The sequence below is a fragment of the Suillus clintonianus genome, assembly GCF_016758775.1.
Source record: "Suillus clintonianus strain FC179 chromosome Unknown DEU56scaffold_115, whole genome shotgun sequence".
In the NCBI taxonomy this organism is placed as follows: Eukaryota; Fungi; Basidiomycota; class Agaricomycetes; order Boletales; family Suillaceae; genus Suillus; species Suillus clintonianus.
Window position 1 is genome coordinate 44,316 of NW_024539339.1, and position 19,738 is coordinate 64,053.

The following is a 19,738-nucleotide window of genomic DNA, read 5'->3' on the forward strand; positions in this document are numbered from 1 at the left end:
AGCGTGACCCGCATCTTGAAGTCCTTTTCAAAAACTCAGTCCTTGCATCGTCGGTCTTCTTGCATCTTCTTCTAATCTCCACACTTGTTTCTGCTGATCCGCACTTTGAACACCACCATCCTCAGTGGATTCTGCATCGACCGCCCTCAGCGTAGGCTTTACACCGAGCGATGCGCATAATGCCTTGTATCGTGATCGAATCTGGCGCTGCAGCTTCGAAATATCGATCTCTTCCGTGGCACCAGATGCTACTGCAGCGCTAGAGGGATTTGTTTGTGGGAACTGTGATATGAGATCAAGTAGATGCTTGATGTGGTGTATTGCGCGCCTGCAGCAATTCAAGGTCATTGTGATGCAAGAAACATGCAGATGAGTCTTGACGTACTGGTCGTTGTGGCCATGCTTTGCATATATCGCTTGCCAAGTGGTAGCAAATCCCTCATAAAATCCAATCTCCTCCCATATCTCGAAGCCCTTCTCGCGTCCGAGTGCTCGACCTTCGATCAGCCCATGAATACGTCCATGGGCAAAGCCGTCAGTATACCCGGCGTCGTAGAACCTGAGACTTGCTCTTCAGAGGGATCTGTCAATCACGAAAAATAATGAAGCCAACGTCTGTTCCAGGTGCACGAGTGCTTCGAGGTCAAATTCGTCAGCCATGTTAGCTGGAGGATCGACGATTAGATGACTGCCTGATGATGATCAAAGTTGTTTGTTTATGCGAAATGCGAGGGACACAAGATGCTTCATTTCGTAATCATAACTGAACATCGTGCAGCACGATGATGGTTCGGCAAATAATTTGTCGGTCCTAGCAATACGTACGATGCTCATATTGATTGTTAAGGCATATACATAATGTGCTGAATCTACCTCCCCCATAGTGCATAACAGAGTCTTGCAGGGTATACAATAATATCAAGCTGTAGAGTAACATAAAAAATGAAGCGAGCGAAAAATTAATGAAACCACTCATAGCGCATTCGCACGATCCAACAAGCCCCTAACGCGCCTGCTAAGTCTCTCGGCCTCCATCTTCCGATCAAGGACTTGCTGAGCGGGAGTAGCCTTCCTCCGCATCCATATCTTCCCACCTTTGCAATCGCTTTCTGCTCTCTTTGCATGAAGAGCGGATAGATCGACAACACGAGGTGATGAAGAGAATTTGATGACGTCCCGGTAGAGAACCTTGGTTTCTGTGGCGAGCGAGCGAATGGTTGGAGGAGCGGGTGGGAGTTCGGTGTCGGATTCGTCTGTGTCGGATTGGCCTGAGGGGTCCAGTGGGGGTGTGCGTACACGACTGACAGGGTCTGGGAGGGGTGGCAGCGCTTGTATTTCTTTGAGTAGGTCTTGCCCTTTGAGATACGAGTTTTCTGTCCGCAAGAAACGGACTGTGCCACGAAGAGCCTCGATCTAATTGGGAGTCAGAGGGGTAGTAAGATGGCTTTGAATCTGTACGGACCTGCTCTAGAAGGTGTGATGTCTCCACATTACCCTCCATGGGTATATTCTCTGAGTCAACAGGTTGTGCGCCAGCAGCTAAACACAGGAGTCACCAAACCATTCAATCAATCCCGATAAAAACAAATATACCTTGTCTCTCCGAACCCGCAGCCAACACCTTCAGTTTCGCATTGTCTTGCTCGAACGTATCCAGGTCTGCCTGCAGCTGCTCCATTGCCTCCTCGTACGCGCGCTCCTGCTTGCGCGCTGTCGAGAGCGCAATTTTAAGATCTTCAATGGCATCCGCTTGCTTCTTAGCCGCTTCCATGCGTCGCTCCATGTGCTCTATCTTCACTCCAGACTCCTGTATCGTTTGATCCTTCGTCTTGAGGCTCCGCACAAGTCCTTGGATTTCTTCCTGCAGCTGTGCAGCTTTGCGTTCGGCTTCGGCATTGATAGCCATGCTGGCTCTAATTTCCTCAATTCGTACGACCCATGGTGGCGTGCCGGAGACTTGGTCATCGTTAGCATGATACCCACGCATATTAGAGTCGAAGGAAGCCTACTCTTGAATACGCTCTCTGGTTCCATTGCCAAAGGAAGTAACTTATTGCACTCCGCCGATAGCTGAGCAATAGCTTCACCAACTGCTTCGAAGCATGAGGTTCCATGTTTCATGTCCTTAGCGACAGTAGATAGTGCGGTTTGCTTGGCATACGACAATACTGTTGCAAGCTGGAATGGAGCCTTTGCGCTGCGGGCATCACTAAGGTGTGGGATTACTTGTTGGGCGAGCTTGAATTGGGAAAATCAGCAATAATACTCAGAAAGCTGTTCAGAAGCACTTACAGAGATACCAAAGTTGACTAATTCGGGAACTGCATTGCTGAGAGTCTTGAGCTGTGGAAGGAGATGGGACTTGAGTGCCGAAGACTCCTGGATGACGTCGTCGAGGCGCTTCGTAAGTTTCCTGAAAACCACTCAGTAGATATCCTCAATGCAACAAACCAACTTACTTGGACAGCACTTTGGCACTCTTGCACTGCTCTAAAAGCTTCTGCAAAGGTTCAATCAGCTCTTCCTCGGGATCATAGCCGCCCATATCGAGGACGACATCTGTGATGTAGTTTGTGTAAGCGATGTCGTGGCGGCAAGATACTATGTCACATACCCTCGTCATTAAGAATCACAGCAACAGACGTCTTTGTGAGCCCAATAGACGCGGCAAAGACATCGAGATCGTGGTCATACGAAAGTGCATATCCAAGCTCGCGTTCGCCCAAATCCTGTTCAAAGCCATCGAAATAAGTCTCTGCCAGGTGGTCGAATTGGGCTAGCATCCTGTGTCAACAATAAGCATTTCTCCTTCGTTGGCATGAGAAGGCAGGGAAACGGAGGTAGTGAGGTATGAAGACTAAACGCACTTGAGTACGTCAGTGACGAATTCCATCTCCCTAAACTCATCCCGTCGGAGAAGATCGATGTGCAGATCGATGCGCTTCTCCATTGGAGCAATTTCAGGGTATATGCGCCCGATATTGAGGAATGACGTGGGGTCGCACCGCTTGAGAATAGTAGCGAAGCGTTTGCAGAGCGTAGAAAAGGACGCGGCACGGCCGCGCATCTGTTATGGATGAATGAATGGATGTCACTGTTGTAAGCTAGAACACGCAACGCACTTCGCATATTCCGACAAGTGTTTCTGACACAACACCATTGAGTGAATCGGGTAGGCCATGAGCCAGTCCCACAATAGTGTTGATGAGATCGGTTTTGTACCCCAAACGCGCAAAGAAGAGATAACAATTTGTGGCGTCGCTGTCGGACTCGACGTATTGTTGAGGCAAGTAAGGCTGGAAAGCGAGAAGTTAGCCGATAAGAAGACGCAAGTCGTGGAGACATAAGAACGAGTGAAGAAACAAAGGAAACCGAGGGAGTAAAGGGAAAATGATGGACAGGACGAAAAGAATGAAGCAAACACGCAAATTGAAGGGAGATAGATAAATGAAGCCATAGATCGACGGCACGGCAATGCGAGAATGCTTTGTAATTATAAATTCATATTCGCATTGCTTACGGACGGCTTCTGTTTCCTGAAGAGGAATAGATGGGGCAACCAATGAAAGAAATGGGGGAGTGTGTAGAAAGAGTAAAGCAAGGATAATGGACAGAGGAGGGTAATTTCCCAAGCAACAGAAAATGAAGCCCACCTGGACAATTCCCAACAATTCCCCCCTCTCCCTCGCCTCCAGCTTCTTGATCTCCAGCTCTACTGCCCTTGCCTGGTTCTTCGCCGCTGAGGATTGGAGTTTTAAATTCAGTGACATCATCGTTGCCGTCTGGTGCGCAGCCGTAGCAGACTCGTGCTGCGCTGTTTGTGTCGCTGAGCGCAAGGAGTCGAGTTCCCTAGTGAGTGGATAAGCATCTCCCGCGAATGAAAACAACAAAAGAAGGTAGGAAAACGCACCCCTGCATATCTGCAACGACTTCCCTAAACCTCGCGATTGTCCCATCTGCGTCTGACACTATGTCTTCAAGTAGTCCTACTCTAACCTTCTCCTCTCTTAGGTCCTTCTCGCGCTCTAAAATCTCGTCTCGGAGCTCACGCTCGACTTGAATATGGTTCTCTTCGAGTTCGTCTGTGAGTTCTTTGAGGGCCTCGAGGTCTTCGATTGTGATACGCTGTTCTTCGATTTTCTGGGAGAAAATGAGCAAGTTTGTTCGACATAGAGAGTTTAAATATTGGAGTGTCATTGTGGGATGGACAGTATTTTTTTAAAAAGGTGCCCCAAAAGGGAAGGGCAAAGAGACCACACACCTCTGAAAGCGATAAATTCCGTTCTGTCAGTTGCACGAGCAAGTCTTCAGCTCCTAGTGCGTCGTCGAGCTGCTGTTGTAGCGACGATATTTGGGTTTCCGCGTTAGAAAGTTTAATGAGTGTTTGTTCATACTGGCCTGTTCATGATGTAAGGTTAGCATACATTCGAGGGAAGTTAAAGCGACACTCGTGTGCAGAGGAAGTTACAGTCGAGATGGTAGAAACTAAAGGAACTTGCCTTGAAGATCATCAATGCTTGTGATATCTTTCTCCATCTCCGCTATGCGGCGGCGCTGTTCTTGTTCCGTCTCCTGCGACATATCGCGAAGGCTATTTCGATTTACACATCATAAAAATTTCAAGGTAAGAAGACAATAAAACGTACCGTATGAGTGCTTCCTTCAAACGCTCGTTCTGCTTCTCGAGCTGGATATATGCGAGTGATGTCTTAGCGTTTGAATCACCATCTCCACCAGATGCTACAAGAAAGTATTCATCAGCCAAACCCCAAACCCAATACGTTACACTAACCACCACCCTCCTTCATTACCCCCAGCTCTACTTCAACATGCGCAAGCCTTTCCTTCACCTCCTCCAGCTCCTGTTCTGCCAATTCAGCCTTCTCCTCTGCAACCTCCTTATCCAACATTGCCATTTCCAGTTGCTCTTGTGAATCTGCACCCCTCGTCTCGCCCAAATTCGCAAGTTGCTCTGCGTCCGCCAATGCGCGCTTCGTTGCAATAAGTTCGGACTGAAGGGATTGTAGTTTGGCTTGAAGTTTAGGGCGCAGGGCAACGAAAGACTCTGCATCTGCGAGGCGAGTTTCAAGCTCTCGGATGTGTCGAGCATCGTCTGCGCGTTTCGCCTCAAGGACGCGTATTTTCGCGTGCATGGCAGAATCTTCAGTACGCTAATATTTATTGATTGAAATTAGCGAATATAATGGATATATGCTCTTGGCCTTACGGTTATGGGTGATGTAGGCTCATGTGAGGGAACACGGGAGATGGAAGGTGACGGTGCAAGTTTCGTACCATTTAGAGATGGACTGGAGTCGATTGGGGCGGGGGGTTGCAGAAATGTATGTGCGACAGGTGAGGGCGGTGGTGGAGGCTCCACAACTGCATTCTGTGGTGGCAGGGCTAACGGGGAGGACGTCCTTTGCACCTGGACGAGAGCCTCTTGTGAGGAGGATGGCCCAATCCTAGGGGTCTGCAAGGCGGGGCTCAGAGGTGCCGAAGATTCCGCGGGTAGTTGACGGGAGAAGGATTTGCGAGGTTGGAGAGTAAGGGATGGGATGCGCTTCGCAGGAGAAGAAGGGGCTGCAAGGCGAGAAGTGCGTGCGCTGGCTATGGCAGAGGCGGAAGTGGAAGGCGTGGCCTTCACAGGACTGGAGGAGCGGGAAGAAGACCCTGATGCGCCATTTGAACGCAGTGAAGCCGCACGTGAAACACCGGTACTAGGGGTGCGTTGGTGACTCATGACTGTCCGAGCGACGGTTCTCTATGAACACACGCCGGGTAAGGGTGGCTCTGGCAATACAACTTAATAGACTCACAGGAGGCTGCGGTTCAGGCTCTGCATTTATTACCTTGACCTGGCTGGGACGAACGAATACGCCATGGTTTGGCTTGCATGAGAAATAGGTGAGGCCTTGGAGGCTTCCGTCGTTCTTGCCCTTGGGTTCGGCAAGCTCAATACCAATCCATTTGCCCGCCGAGAAAGACGTGGCGCCAGCAAAACGCACAATTCCACGTCCCGCTGAAACCTCGACGAGCGCACCCACTGGCGGGTCCATCTAGAAAATAAAACGAATGAAAGTACTTAACGGTAGAGGTTCTTGTCACGGTGAGCAAGCTTGATGCTAATTTCCAAACGCGTCTGCATCACCGAAACAGTCCATGTGTCACGTGTCAAGAGGTCCATGGACCACGAACCTACCGAAGGTATCGGGCAACGAGGAAGATCTGTTATCACGTACTTGAAGGCTTCTACTTACTCCACTTTCATGCAAAACGGTCGGAATGTCCAAGGTTTGTTTTAGTTCCTATGTTTATCTACATTACATGATGCAGTTACAGACCTCCTGGGGTTCAGGGAGCGACAGGGCTCAGATATGGGCTCGGATGTCCTCACGGAGCGCGCTTGGGGTTCTACCTCAACTTCCGATCCATCGTCGACGCGCACAACAAATGGTGCTCATGGACTACGAACAGCATCAGATGCGACTTTGCCTGACCCAACACCAATCATTCCATACTGGTCTGCAAAGCGTCATCTCACATGTGGTAATCCTGCCCCTCGTTCATCTTCAGCACGTCTCTTTCCATGGCGAGGAAGTGCACCCGGAAAGCTCAAGACCGCAAATGCTGCTCTCGTGCTCTGCCTGAACATTGATGTCGACCCCCCAGATATCATCAAAACTAATCCCTGCGCAGCACTCGAGTGCTGGGTCAACCCTCACTCCCTCCCATCCCATAAGGCTCTCGAAGCCATTGGATCTAACCTACAGCACCAGTTTGAAGGTCTGAGTCTCAAGATTCCTTACAAACCCATCCTCGACCCCTCCTATGAGGACCTCCGCCGTTTCTGCATCACTCTTCGTAAACAGGCGAAAGACGAAACAGTTTGTTTTTACTACAACGGTCACGGCGTCCCGAAGCCCACCCCCAGCGGGGAGCTTTGGTGCTTTAACCGGAATTATACCCAGTACATTCCCGTCTCGCTCATGGAGGTCCAGACCTGGCTTGGCAGCCCAGGCGTGTACATCTGGGATTGCAGCGCTGCCGGGCACTTGCTCTCCAACTTCATAACATTCGCTGAACGTCGGGATCAGGATGCGTTCACCACCCGTGGGGGCTACGCAGACGGCATGCAGCCGTACATGAACTCCCTTCAACTCGCCGCGTGTGCTTCCCATGAACAACTTCCAACATGCCCAGAGTTGCCAGCAGACGTCTTCACGTCATGTCTGACTTCCCCCATTGACATCGCACTGCGATACTTCATCATGACCCACCATCTCCCTAACAACATCACCCCCGACATGGTCATGCAGCTACCAGGAGACCTCAAGGACCGTCGGACACCTCTCGGCGAGCTCAACTGGATATTCACCGCTATTACAGACACCATTGCGTGGACCACGTTCCCTCGGGACGTATTCACGCGGTTGTACCGCTCGGACCTTCTCATTGCAAGTCTCTTCCGAAATTTCTTGCTCGCAGAGCGCATCATGAAGAACTACCACTGCACCCCCCACACACACCCTCCACTTCCAGCCACAAACACGCACCAACTCTGGGCAGCATGGGATCTAGCTCTAGACACATGCCTGCGCCAGCTGCCTGAGCTGCTTGCGAAGACGACGCCGGGCGTGTCCAGCAGTCGTCCTCCAAGTCCCGTTACTGGCACAGGTGCGCGCTCAGGACACATAGGCCAGCGCGGGTCTTCTGGTGCTCCGAACACCGAGAAACCCTATCAGTATATCCCGAGTCGCTTCTTTACCGACCAGCTCACTGCGTTCGAGGTGTGGATTTCACGCGGTGGCTCAGCACTCACAAAGCGTGGTCCTCTTTCCCTACCTCTCCAGAACGGTGGGGATCGTTGTGACACTCCTGACGTGGTGAACGGAACCACCGCCCCCGATGCTGATCTTGTCCCGCGCAAGCCCCCCGATCAGCTCCCCATCGTCCTGCAAGTGCTGCTCTCGCAGCCACATCGACTTCGAGCGCTGATACTCCTCTCCCAATTTGTGGACCTCGGACCATGGGCCGTCAACCTTGTACTTACCATTGGTATCTTCCCATACATATCCAAGCTATTACAAGCCGCAGGCCAGGACCTGCGCCCAGTATTGATCTTCATATGGGCGCGCATCCTCGCAGTAGATCCCAGTGTTCAGGTCGACCTATTCAACACGGGAGGGTTCAAGTACTTCGCGAATGTGCTAGCGACGCAGGAAGACAACGAGCTGCCAAACAGCAGTGAGCACAAGGCCATGTGCGCGTTCATTCTCAGTGCCGTCGCAAGAGATTTCTATAACGGCCAGATGGCATGCTGGCGCGAAAGGGTATTCGACGCTTGCTCCGAGCGTCTAGAAGAGGGCGACTTTTTGCTGAGGCAGTGGAGTGCGTTATGCATCGCGCAAATATGGGACTCCAATGATGAGGTCAAAGTCTATGGTGTCGATCGTGGGATACAAGACAAACTCATTCTCATGCTATCCGACGACTCGCCTGAAGTCAGAAGCGCAGTCCTGTACGCCCTGTCAACTTTCATGGGTGCGGCTGGAGGCAAAGGTCAAGGTGGTTGTGGCACTGGGACTCAGTATCAGCTCGAAGAGCGCATTCACTTCAGGATGGAGGTGGCTGTCGCAACTGGAGCTACCCTTGCTGTGAGGGATGACGCAAGCCCGATGGTACGCAAGGAGCTGCTCGTCCTCATAAGCTGCCTCGTGCGCGAATGGCGTGGGCACTTTGTCGTTTGCGCGTGGATGTACTGGGAAGAGGACCGGCGATGGCGTGCAGGTGACCCGTATGCCCAATCTCACCATGTAGAAGAAGAGGTCACAGCTCAGGCACTTGCTGAATGGTTGGACGGATTTGGTGACGACGAAGGTGCGAGGGAAGAAAATCGGGTGTTGCTCTCAAGCTTCTTTACAATTTTCGTTGTGCTCATGGAGTTGACAATCGACCCATACCACGAGGTCGCGACACTCGCACAGACAGTGATGGACTACATATTTGCTCTGCTCCTCGCATCACCATTTGCGAAGCTTAACCTCGTTCCACCACTACCTGTGGATTACAAGCCCGCTGGTGCAAACGGCGTGCACTCACGCGCGGGCTCGGCACAAAGCTCACCACTGATGCAACGCCCGCCCTCACCGGCATTGTCCCGTCCATCAAATACACTCCGGCGTACGTCTTCCTTCGCCAACACACTGCGTCATTTTGCCGGGAGCATCCCTTTCCCCAGCAATGATGAATCACGTGCCCCGCCAAGCCCTGTACCATCTTCGCTCTCCCGTTCTGACGCCCTCATTGCTTCGCGGCCCCCATCACCCAACCTCAACGTCGCACAGTACGCTTCGCCCTATTCACGTCCGCCAACGCCGTCACGGGATAGAGACTTGACTTCGCCTCCTGTTTCGCCAATCGCAGGAACTGCCAACTTCCTACCTTCACATGTTATGGAGGCGCTTGTGGAGGAGGATATGGTGCGTCTGCGAGCACGACGTCGGGGAGGAGCACATGGACGACGTTCTGCGGGCTCAGGGCTCGGTCATGGAGGAGGCAGTGCCAGTGGTGGCCTCAACAGTCCATGCGAGAGCACTTTTTCTATGGACTCGAATGTCAGCAATGTACCGCTTGGCTGTGGGACCGGGAACGGGCTGCGTGACGTATTGCCCCTAAAGAGCTCGTTCTTTGCATGGTGTTGCGAATACTTTACGGAGCCACAGATGCGGGTACGTGCGCCACATTACATTCGCGAGTTCTAGATCTTGATACTGATTGTGCTCGTTGCAGCAAACGGAGGCGGACGAGCCAGGAAGCGTGCAGTACAATTATCAAGTGTGGAGGCAGCAGCGAAATGAGCAAGTTATCGCGGAGACACAGACACAGGCAATAGTTGCTGGTGCGTGATATGTCTCAATATGATGAGCGCATCCTGACATTGCGTAGAGAGCTCGAGATGGGATCGTCCCGTGGCTAACCTGCACGTGAATAGTCATCCGTTGTGCATGGCCATGCACGCGTACGACCCCCACCTAGTTATCGCGAATGATACCGACATGATCAGGTTTGGGTGTAATTTATTAGGTGCTGAGATGACCCTATTGACGCAATCATATCGTAGTGTTTGGGATTGGACGCAACGCAAGCGCTTGAATTACTTCTGCAATGGTAATCCTAAAGGCACGAGTATTACGTCCCTACACATCATCAATCAGGATGTAGGGGGAATCATTATGACTGGTGCAGGTGAGTACTTCACTCTTTTGTAATCACAAACACCTACTATTCGCGCAGCCGACGGAATCGTGCGTCTGTACCGGAATTACGACCCCACGTTGAATCAGGGTCCGCTGCAGATGGTCAGCTCATTCCGTGCGTTACATGATCTGATCCAGGTGCGGAGAGGCAGTGGCCTTGTACTAGATTGGAAACAATCGGGTGGCACGCTGCTGATCGGAGGCGACTCTCGTATCATCCGAGTATGGGATGCCCACACGGAGACCCAAGTCCTGGTGAGAGGGCAGTGCCTAGTAGTGAAGACTAATTACTCACGGCTTTCAAAGGATCTCGATACGAATTGCGAGAGTCCTGTGTCGTCCATCACGTCCGATCAGGGATCGTCGTCCACGTTCATTGTTGGCTTTGCCGATGGCTTGGTCAAAGTTTTCGATCGTCGATTAGAGGAAGAAGATGCTATTGTTAGATCGTATCATGACCATCACTCATGGGTACAGAATGTTAAATACCATCCGCGCATCAGCGGTCAGTTCTTGTCGGCCAGGTGAGCTCAAGCTGTGTAGTATATGCAATGGGGCTCACATAAATGCAGCCTCGCTGGCGAAGTCCGTCTATGGGATTTAAGAGGCTCTGATACAGCAGCTCAAGCTTGGGACTTGCACCATGCTGGCTTGTCCACGTTTGATGTGCATTCACAGACGGGCGTGTTTGCCACGTGAGTGCGATCATTGTGTAGCAGAGCGGTTGGCTGACTATGTTGCAGAACATCCGCCCTTACTCCTGCTAACTTTAGACACCAGCGGCTCATGGTACACTCTATCTCAGATTCATCGCCGCTCTCCACGCTGAGCCTACTGACGGGCCTGAACATGTATCCCTCTCGACCGCCATCGCCTTATATCCCTAGGCATACGTCTTTCGCGTTCCACCCGATGGAGATGTTGTACGCTGTTGGACAGCCGGATGGTTCTGGTGCGTCGCAAGTGTTACTCAAACGCGAGCAAAACCCCTAACTATTCCTCACATTATGTAGTCAAAATCACCGGATGCAAACTCACTTAAAGATTGTTTGTGCACGCACACACCTCGCTCACCATCGTCATATTATATATTGACCCTGTGCATTTTTCTGATTTTCATTGCTTTCTGTAAGTCACTGGACTTACGAACGCCCATTCTTTTACAAATGTTCTTAAGTCTCTCACGTGACCAGTTCAACTAACGCGTCTCGATAATCAGATCTTTCTTAACTATTACCACTACGTCCTCGTGTATCCCCAAATACTCCAATCAGATCACTTCTCTTTCTGTCCGAAACTCGTTCTTCAGAGTAACTCAGCTCACGACGGCGATTTTCCACTTTTTCGTGAACTTCGACAATGCCTGACTCTGACTGCACACGTTCCCGCAAGTAATCTGCGCGCCGAGCTATATTACCTGTTCACAACTGCTATCATCTAGGAGCCAACCTTCCGTATCGCAATCCATGACCGCACCTGAATTTGATTTATCCCCTGCCATCTCCTTACCTATGTCTTCCCCGTCACCGTCTCCCCCTTCTGGAGCCACCTCGTACTTCTCGTCAGACCGATATATGTTTCACCGGTGTGCCTCAGTGGTACTACATGTGTATTAAACATAACCATCAGTAGCCTGGCACCGGAGATTATTCCAGGCAGCGTTTGTATACATTCTTGGCAGATTCAAGCATTCCTCTCAACGGTAAGTCCCTCATTCAACTGACCAGACGTGAGCTTGCAATATATTCTGCCCTTCTACATACTGACGCAGATTTGGACAGGCACATCTTTTGCCCGTATGTAATCCGACTAAATGCACGAGCTCTTCATAATTTAGTCGCTTGCGCCATATCATCAGATCGTCCCATTAGTCGACTGGTGTATCTTTGTCATGACAGTTGATCGCAACTTTGATAAGCTTACCTAGGCTTTCTGGTCACATCGAAACATACTTCAAGGGGCAATTTCGGCTTTACCTTTGGTAGCACCGACAACCTCGGCGAACTCAAAACGGTAGTATCCAACACCAATCCCTCAAATTCCAAATAAACCGTCCAGTCCAGTAAGTAGAATTAGCGAGGACGAGGACGATGATACGACGCGGAGCTCAAAGATATAAAGTGAGTTCGTACTAAATGAAATAAGGAATGAACTAAGTCGTAATGGGTGTGGTATGATATTAATCAAATGTCCAAAGGCAATGGCATAATCTAAAGCGTCAAAGCAGCGGCCTGAGCGTACGACAGGCCCTTCCAAGTGGGGGATTCGGGGGCAAGAGATATGAATTCCCAAGGCTCATTGATCTCGATCTCGTGTCCAAAGTCATCAAGAGCAATGACCGAACGGACAGGCGGGAGGACCTCAAAGTCGACATCTACGTAGAACTTCGAGTCAGCATTGTCACGAATGGATCTTGCAACACCATACCTCGCGCCTTGGATAGTTTCTTGATCTTGAACGTCACGAAATCAGCAAGCGCCATCTTGGAGAAACCAGAGTTGTTCCTCGGCACTGGTGCGACATTAACGGGACGTCCCAATGCAGCGAGAGGACGAGAGTCAGGCTCGTCGCCATCCCAGAACTCCATGCTGGCCCTCTTGGCAGCACGGCTGACGTGCACTTCCTTGAGCGCCGGTGCTCGTACTCTCGCGGCCGCCCTCTCCTTGCGCTCGTTCACCTGCGCATGCTCCCGCCGCTCCTTTGTCTGGTGCCTAGCGCGCTCGTAGGCGCGCTGATCCTTCGCACCGATTACGGTGAGACGATTGTTCATCGTCTCATGCGATTGCTGGGGGGATTTCTGGGAGGATGTGGTAGACATGAAGGGTTGAAGCTTAAAGGACAGTGTCTCACTTATATAGATAGGTGGAAGCGATGTCCCACGGTGGCGGCGGCGGCGGAAGCATTGCCTTGAGGGTCAGGGCATCACGGCCACTGGCCATTGTTTGAAGAGGATGATAAGTAACTAGAATTAGCTCACAGCTTTACCAAGGAGGCTACTGCCAGTGGCCAATGTCGTCACGACCGAAGGCACTGCACCCAAGATAGCGCGAAACAGGAAACTCCGATCGTGTACCGTAATCACGTGATTAATTACTGACTGGGGCACTAAATTCTACAACTTGGATGTCTTCTTCTACTACCATTACGATGGCGATTGGGTTCTTGTCACTTCCTACGGAGCTCATATGTTATATTATCTTACCCCCCAAGATCTCTATCGTTGTCCAATGGTCCGTTATTTCCCGTAGTTCCATATTTCCATTTGGGCTAACTTCTGGCTTACGCTAGACCCGCAAAACCTTTTGGGATGCGAGCTGTAATTCTATCCACATTCAATACGAGCTTGAACTTTGTGCACAGGCCTTCACCGAGACCGCTGCCATGGACTCGATCGGGGTTTCCAGAAAGATGTATTCACTCAAGAACATCTTGATGGCAGTCTGAGCTCCATATGAACATTATTTTGAAGCAGGGGTCGCTGGTGTCTCCACACATATTCCAGGGCCGCTTATTACACACGAACAATTTGTGAAATGTGGGCTTTGGTGGGTGCTGAAATCTGAGAGGGGAGGGGTTCTTCATTCGGGACTGCAACACAAATATCAAATTCTCCCGGATATGGCCCCAAAACAGCTTGTTTTCTTAAAACCGGCTGCTGAAATCGTTCATCGTTGACTCTCTGCAGGATGTTGCGGTCGCTGTCTCTTTGCCTCATCGTATCATTACGGTGGCCGATGCCAACAAAATCACCATATCTTTTTGGTCAAGTTTCGGCTGGCTTTATCCCCTGAGCGTCCGCATCTAGACTCCGTGTGCACTTCCTTGGAGTGCACCTATACCTTCAATGAACCTGGCGGTTCCCGTGTTATGCTTATGCAGACAATTATTGCCATCGGCTGGAAAGGCTTCACAACCTTGTACACACTAGTATGGACATATCAGCGTTGCCCGTTCGTCTGGTGGGATGTCGAGTCACTGCCACGTCCCGATCAGTGCTAAATGTTAGGTCATGACGCCGCCGGCCATTCTTGAATACAGTCAGTCGTCTGGTAGTCCCGGCTGCCCACAGTGCAATACTTAGACTCGGAGATATCTTGTTTTGGAATCTCCTGGGCTCAACGGCACGATTCTGCGCTATGATGGGAGTTAGCGGCGGGAAGGCCCTCGATCCATTTCTGGTGTTTTCTGGACGTCGTTCTTTTGGATGGCTTGCATTCTGGTCCTCCTGTTTGTCGGCGTAGAATATCCACAGACTGGCAATTGCGATGCCAGCGATCGCCGACGCACCCAGAAAGGCAAGTCTAGTATTCCATATCCAGTTGAAATCCATCGCTGAGGACTATAAAGTCAACCGCCCGCCCGTCCATTCAGTTCCAGCCAACTTTTCTCCTCGACGTCCTCCGACTGCATCAGCTCAATATTAATATCGTCGACAGCTTAGCGTAATGTCTTCTCCAGGAGCCTCTCCGCGGGATGTGGCCCCGCTCATTCCCTCCCCGCTCGATCCACGACAGTCTTACCACAGTTTCGCTGTGGTTTAAAGACAATATCCACACGATCCTGAAGAAATACGCACCGAATTACCCTAGGCCGCCTGTTCCTGTGGACGTATTGCCAATTCACACTGTATGCATGGATATATCGTGTTGTTTTGTAACGAGCTTCACACACGTGTACCATAACAAATTTAAAGTGTTTTATCCGGTCAGACTGACATGACACTGTATCTTCCGTGTCCGAAATATTGACCTCATCTCTTCGGGGCACAGCCACAGACAAATTAGGGATTCGTACGCCGTAGAAATGTTGGCAGTTATGTTGTCAATTCCTTTCAACCATTCTTATCACAGCCCCCATCACTCAACCCGATAAAAAGCTCAGATAAGATCCACTCATTTTTAAGTTGAGCACAAAAGCTGCGTGATAGAAAAAAAGTGAGTTGTCAAATTTTGGTGGCCGCAGCCTTCTCATCCTCTTTAGACTCGAATTGAGTGTCGTGTTAATAGCGACAGTTGTCCAAGCAGGGGGCCCATGTTATTGGTCTCTCATACACTTCCTACTACCTTACCTGTGTCAGAACATCACCCGCCAGACGTTGACACCCCTCTATCCTCGATCGTGGATATAGGATCCGGTCCTGTTTGTCGTGAACAAATGCCCTCTGGAAGGGCTACCTTCAAAGATATGCCAGAGGAGTTGTGCTGCCATATCCTCAATTTCCTTTCATTTAACTAAATTATACGATGTGCTTCGGTGAGTCATTCATTCATTCCTGTCCTTTGAGTTATACAATTAACGAGCTAGGGGTGAGATACAACGCCTAAACGCACACGAAAGAGAAGAGAAAAACATGGAGTGACTTCTAGCAAATGAACTCAGGACCGATCTGAGGTGGGATGACGGCGACCAAAGAAAAATCCGCAGCAGCCGCAGCAGTTAACTTCATAAGACGGGTCTCCCGTCCCACCACTTGGGGCTTGTGTTTCTGTTGGTCGTCCCTGGGACCCTTGTACCACCGGCGTAGGTTGACCTGGTTGCGTTGAACTGTCGGCCTCGTTGACATTCGTGCGTTGCATAGCTGCTGCAGCTTCCGCGTCAGATTCAGGGACAATACCGTACCTCTGCATTGTGTTTTGTGTTTCAATGGAATGAAGGAGAAGTGACGGCGAGAAAACTCACGTCTTCATCACGAGCAGCGGGTACATCAACGGTGCGTCTGGATATTCCTACAGGAATTAAGTTGAAATTCCAATGTCGGGGCTCGCGCGTTGTTAGTCGAGGTGAATTTGGAGGTCGAGTACGGAAACGTAGTGAACCGAACAAACTATGAAGGACAGTTGATGGGCTCGCAGGCGGAGCTGGCGCGCGATTTGTGTCGTTGGCGAAGAAGTCTTTGCCCTATATCAGTGTCAGGCGAGAAAGAGTTCAGGAACGAAAAGCAACACTAACATATTTCGCCGATCCTTTGTTACTCGCGTGCTGTTTGGAGAAAATTGGGTGTGAGGAAAAGTGCTGAACAACAAATGAGCGAAGGACAAGGTTAATCACAACTGATAGGCGCACCTCTCTCGGTCGCACTGGATGCCTCTAGGAAAAGGTAAGATCGAGTGGGAAAGAGAAGAGGAGCAGGGCTGACTTGCCTTAGACTTCGCGTCAGGCTTTGCATTGGCATCATCCACGCTCTAAACCAGAACCGTTAGAAACGTGTTGAGGCGCCAATGCACATAGTACGCACGCCAACTTGGTTGCCACCCCGCTGATTGAGTGCTGCCTCCATGCTCCAAACATAGACTTTTGCGTCTAATCCACCACTAACGATGTATTGTCCATCACGGGATATGGCAAGAGTTAAGACTACGTCGTCATGTAAGAGTGGATCTCCGACTGGCTGATTGGTCTTCAGGTCCCAAATGCGAGCTGTGCAGTCATTCGATCCGCTAACAAGATGGCCTTCATCAGGTGCCAGACACAGGGATCTGACAATGTTGGTATGACCCCGAAGAACGACGAGCTCCTCTCCATCAATTAACTGCCATTTTCGGATGGTGCAATCGCCTGAGGAGAATATATATGCGCCGTCCTTAGACCAACACAATGACGTCACCGAGTAATCATGTCCCTTGATCTCGATGAGCAACTGCCCGTCCTTGGACCACACGCGGATTATACCGTCCGAACCGCCGCTCATGAATTTGTCGCATTGCGGAGAGTATTTGACCACATACACCCAGACATGACCGGTCTCTATTGGTGTCGCTATTTGCCGGCCAGTATTCGGATTCCAGCGTCGTATGGTGCCATCTTGCGATCCACTTGCTATCTCCGAGGCATTGGGGGACCAATCGAGGCACCTCACTGCATCATTGTGCCCCTCCCACGAGTCACCGACCATGATGCCCTTCCTTATGTTCCACAGTCGTAGTCTACCGTCTAAACTTCCGCTCACGACCATTGTTTCATCCGGAGATAATGTCATTGAGTCTATCCCCCCACCATCGCTATCCAAAGGCTTTCCTACTGGCTCTCCGTCCCTTTTCCAGTGGCGAATCGAACAGTCTTCCGACGCACTCAGTATATCGCAACTGGTGCCCAAGCAGGCAAGGCTCCATATGCATTCGGAGTGACCCTCGATGATGCACTCCGGCACCAAGCTCTCTGCCGGACGCACTGGCTTTGGTTTCTTCCAGGATGTGGTCCGACTGTTGTGGTTGACGAAGTAGGACCGCCCGAGTGGCGAGATGTGCCATTCACATCCATCAACCACGAGTTGTCCAGGGAAATCTATTCTCAGCCATTCAGCCATGAGTTCCTTGGTCCTAATGGCACGTTCTTCGCTCACCTAGTCGCACTCCTGGTAGAGGTCGGTTCAGTGAAGATATAGTAAGCGTGTCGTCTTGATATCTTGTTGCGCCGCTCAATACCTGATACTGATGCCATTGAGGGGGGAGCGCCTCATTCCCGCCTGCTTCTTGATGGGTAACTCAATATGTATCATCATACTGTTGCTCACCTTCCCAAAGAGCATCCTGGCGGCGCTGTGCACCATATGGTGGTGGATACTTCGCTCCCGCTCGAAGAGGTGCAACACGTGCTGGCGAGTCTAACAGCGCTTCTCTCCGTCTGGCTGACGTACTTGCCTCGGCCTCTTTGCGGGGCATGGCCAAGAAGAGACGATGAGGGCAGGCACGGGAATGCGTAAATCAATAGTCGAGGGCAAGGAAAGATGGTGATGATGAGCGGATCTGCTAGATGCTCAGATTTGCTTGCTGTGGTTGGAGGCAACCTTTGTGAGAAGACTTGTTAGCAGCAGTGCTTCGAATTTCGATACACTTCGGTTTGTTCCGTCTGATAATCACTTGCACCAAATCTGTCAGCGAGCGCTAAGATATGGAGTATGCTTGAGCCCAGGTTCGACATATATCGAGACGCCTAGACCACCAGTGAGAGTGCTTGGGGTATCTGAAATATTTCTGCGTTACCAGTAACTGTCAGCATACTAGTAGGGGGTTATCTATCTGACTGTCACAAATACTCACCGAGGTCGGCGATGTGGGAGAACGCGCCCGTCTGGCAGGCATTGCGCACCATTTCCAGCAGTTTAGGGTGTTGCTGTAGTGTTTGCGATATATCCGTTATTGCCATACTTTTCATGACAAATTTGTCCTCGAGGCCCCCACGCTGGAGCAAGCCCCGAACCTTAATGATAATGACTGTGATGATAAAGGAAGCGGAAGCAATCGCCGCTTTGTTTTCGTCCCAGCAAGTCAAATCCGACTGGGCAATGAAATTGATATTGTGACGGCCACAATATTCGGGCACAGCTTGATTGAGCTCATCACGTTGTTCCGATGTGTGGCAGGGATCGAGTCATATCGGTGACATGGTCCTGTCCTTGGTCGGTTTTTATCATATCCGCTCGAATGTTTTTCACGGATATTCCTCCGACGTGGTTCGATGTGACATCAGAAGACGGCCACTCAGTCCCATGGTCATCTTGGGGTCCACAAAACTCTCGTTTCTTCCCTGGAACGGGGTTCAGCGGCGAAGGTTCGGGTTTGTTTGGTGTTGGAGGATCCCGTGTTATATGGGTGTATCCCGTCGCATACGGAAATGGTACATTGTTCCATTTACACATGACCGACTTCAATCCCTCCGCCGTGGCGCGTAGCATTGACAATGTATCCAGCAAACCTACAACGTCATCGCTACGTTACCGGTCGGACGTGCAGGTGACGACATACCTCCCTTTTGTGGAGATGATCCGCGACCATGTTTGCCGTGGCTCCCTTCTGAATATCGTACTGGACGAGGAGAAGATGGCGATCATTACCAAACCTCCAATTGAGTCTGTGAGTTCATTTCTGTCTGTCCGGCTCACGAAGTCAACCATCTCATTGAACATATCAGGGGTGGAGAATGCAGATCGACATTTTTGAACCATAGTCTATTTCTCATCGCAGTCATAAGCGTCTACGCAAATAATAAGATTTTTCAAGCCTTCCGTCAATAAAACTATTGCACCTTAGCCTTTGTTGGGCACATCGATGAACAAAATCTGATCGTCATCCACTGGCACCCATCTGCCGCCACTCACAGCATCAACTGAATACTTATGGATGTTACATAGACCAAGGCCAACCAAACGCACCTCCCGCCCCGTCACAGGCATACGAAATTGTGAAGTCACGGCACTTTGGGGAAAGAGTGAGCTGATCATGGTAAATGCAAGCGAGCCAGCATCAGCCATAATCGCATAAATATCCAGCTCCACCATCAATCTGTTCAGAGGCTCTGCACATCTGCTACGCATAGTCTTGACGTGAGCATTCCCTGATAAGATATCTTGTGAGTACTATACTGAGCCCGCCCAAGTCAGGTTCATCACCGCAGGTCACCGCATCATTATTAGTCGAAGTCTTTTCTTCTTCAACCATGACGACGGCGGTTGGGTTCTTGTCTCATCCTATAGAGCTCATATC

The 19,738-nt window shown here is 50.6% G+C and overlaps 5 protein-coding genes across 5 annotated transcripts; 2 read left to right on the forward strand and 3 right to left on the reverse strand.

Moving 5' to 3' along the window:
* Positions 1 to 27: 27 nt before the first annotated feature.
* Positions 28 to 660, reverse strand: DEU56DRAFT_745908 (uncharacterized protein; the record flags this gene model as incomplete). The annotated part of the gene is made up of 3 exons (XM_041349176.1): positions 28 to 328; positions 386 to 559; positions 614 to 660. 3 exons carry the CDS (start codon positions 658 to 660, stop codon positions 28 to 30), a joined length of 522 nt encoding a protein of 173 aa, XP_041203307.1.
* Positions 661 to 805: 145 nt separating this feature from the next.
* On the reverse strand, positions 806 to 6,119 carry DEU56DRAFT_831705 (dynein associated protein-domain-containing protein). Its single transcript, XM_041354566.1, has 17 exons — positions 5,820 to 6,119; positions 5,228 to 5,764; positions 4,793 to 5,171; positions 4,647 to 4,740; positions 4,500 to 4,591; positions 4,262 to 4,398; positions 3,911 to 4,140; positions 3,654 to 3,849; positions 3,123 to 3,296; positions 2,868 to 3,067; positions 2,615 to 2,784; positions 2,460 to 2,559; positions 2,293 to 2,413; positions 2,010 to 2,238; positions 1,594 to 1,956; positions 1,463 to 1,539; positions 806 to 1,413 (listed from the first exon to the last, which is right to left on the reverse strand). The coding sequence occupies exons 1-17, from the start codon at positions 6,057 to 6,059 to the stop codon at positions 973 to 975; spliced, it is 3,780 nt and encodes a 1,259-aa protein (XP_041203308.1). The 5' UTR covers positions 6,060 to 6,119; the 3' UTR covers positions 806 to 972.
* Positions 6,120 to 6,226: 107 nt separating this feature from the next.
* Positions 6,227 to 11,606, forward strand: DEU56DRAFT_831709 (raptor N-terminal caspase like domain-containing protein). The gene is made up of 10 exons (XM_041354567.1): positions 6,227 to 6,294; positions 6,359 to 9,731; positions 9,793 to 9,901; positions 9,949 to 10,066; positions 10,124 to 10,248; positions 10,297 to 10,514; positions 10,566 to 10,783; positions 10,832 to 10,954; positions 11,003 to 11,211; positions 11,273 to 11,606. The coding sequence occupies exons 2-10, from the start codon at positions 6,378 to 6,380 to the stop codon at positions 11,299 to 11,301; spliced, it is 4,503 nt and encodes a 1,500-aa protein (XP_041203309.1). The 5' UTR covers positions 6,227 to 6,294; positions 6,359 to 6,377; the 3' UTR covers positions 11,302 to 11,606.
* An 863-nt stretch (positions 11,607 to 12,469) lies between these two features.
* Positions 12,470 to 13,077, reverse strand: DEU56DRAFT_760301 (uncharacterized protein; the record flags this gene model as incomplete). Its single annotated transcript, XM_041350415.1, has 2 exons — positions 12,470 to 12,633; positions 12,687 to 13,077. The coding sequence occupies 2 exons, from the start codon at positions 13,075 to 13,077 to the stop codon at positions 12,470 to 12,472; spliced, it is 555 nt and encodes a 184-aa protein (XP_041203310.1).
* Positions 13,078 to 18,515: 5,438 nt separating this feature from the next.
* DEU56DRAFT_984030 (uncharacterized protein) lies at positions 18,516 to 19,495 on the forward strand. Its single transcript, XM_041359980.1, has 2 exons — positions 18,516 to 19,108; positions 19,167 to 19,495. The coding sequence occupies exons 1-2, from the start codon at positions 18,608 to 18,610 to the stop codon at positions 19,200 to 19,202; spliced, it is 537 nt and encodes a 178-aa protein (XP_041203311.1). The 5' UTR covers positions 18,516 to 18,607; the 3' UTR covers positions 19,203 to 19,495.
* Positions 19,496 to 19,738: the final 243 nt, after the last annotated feature.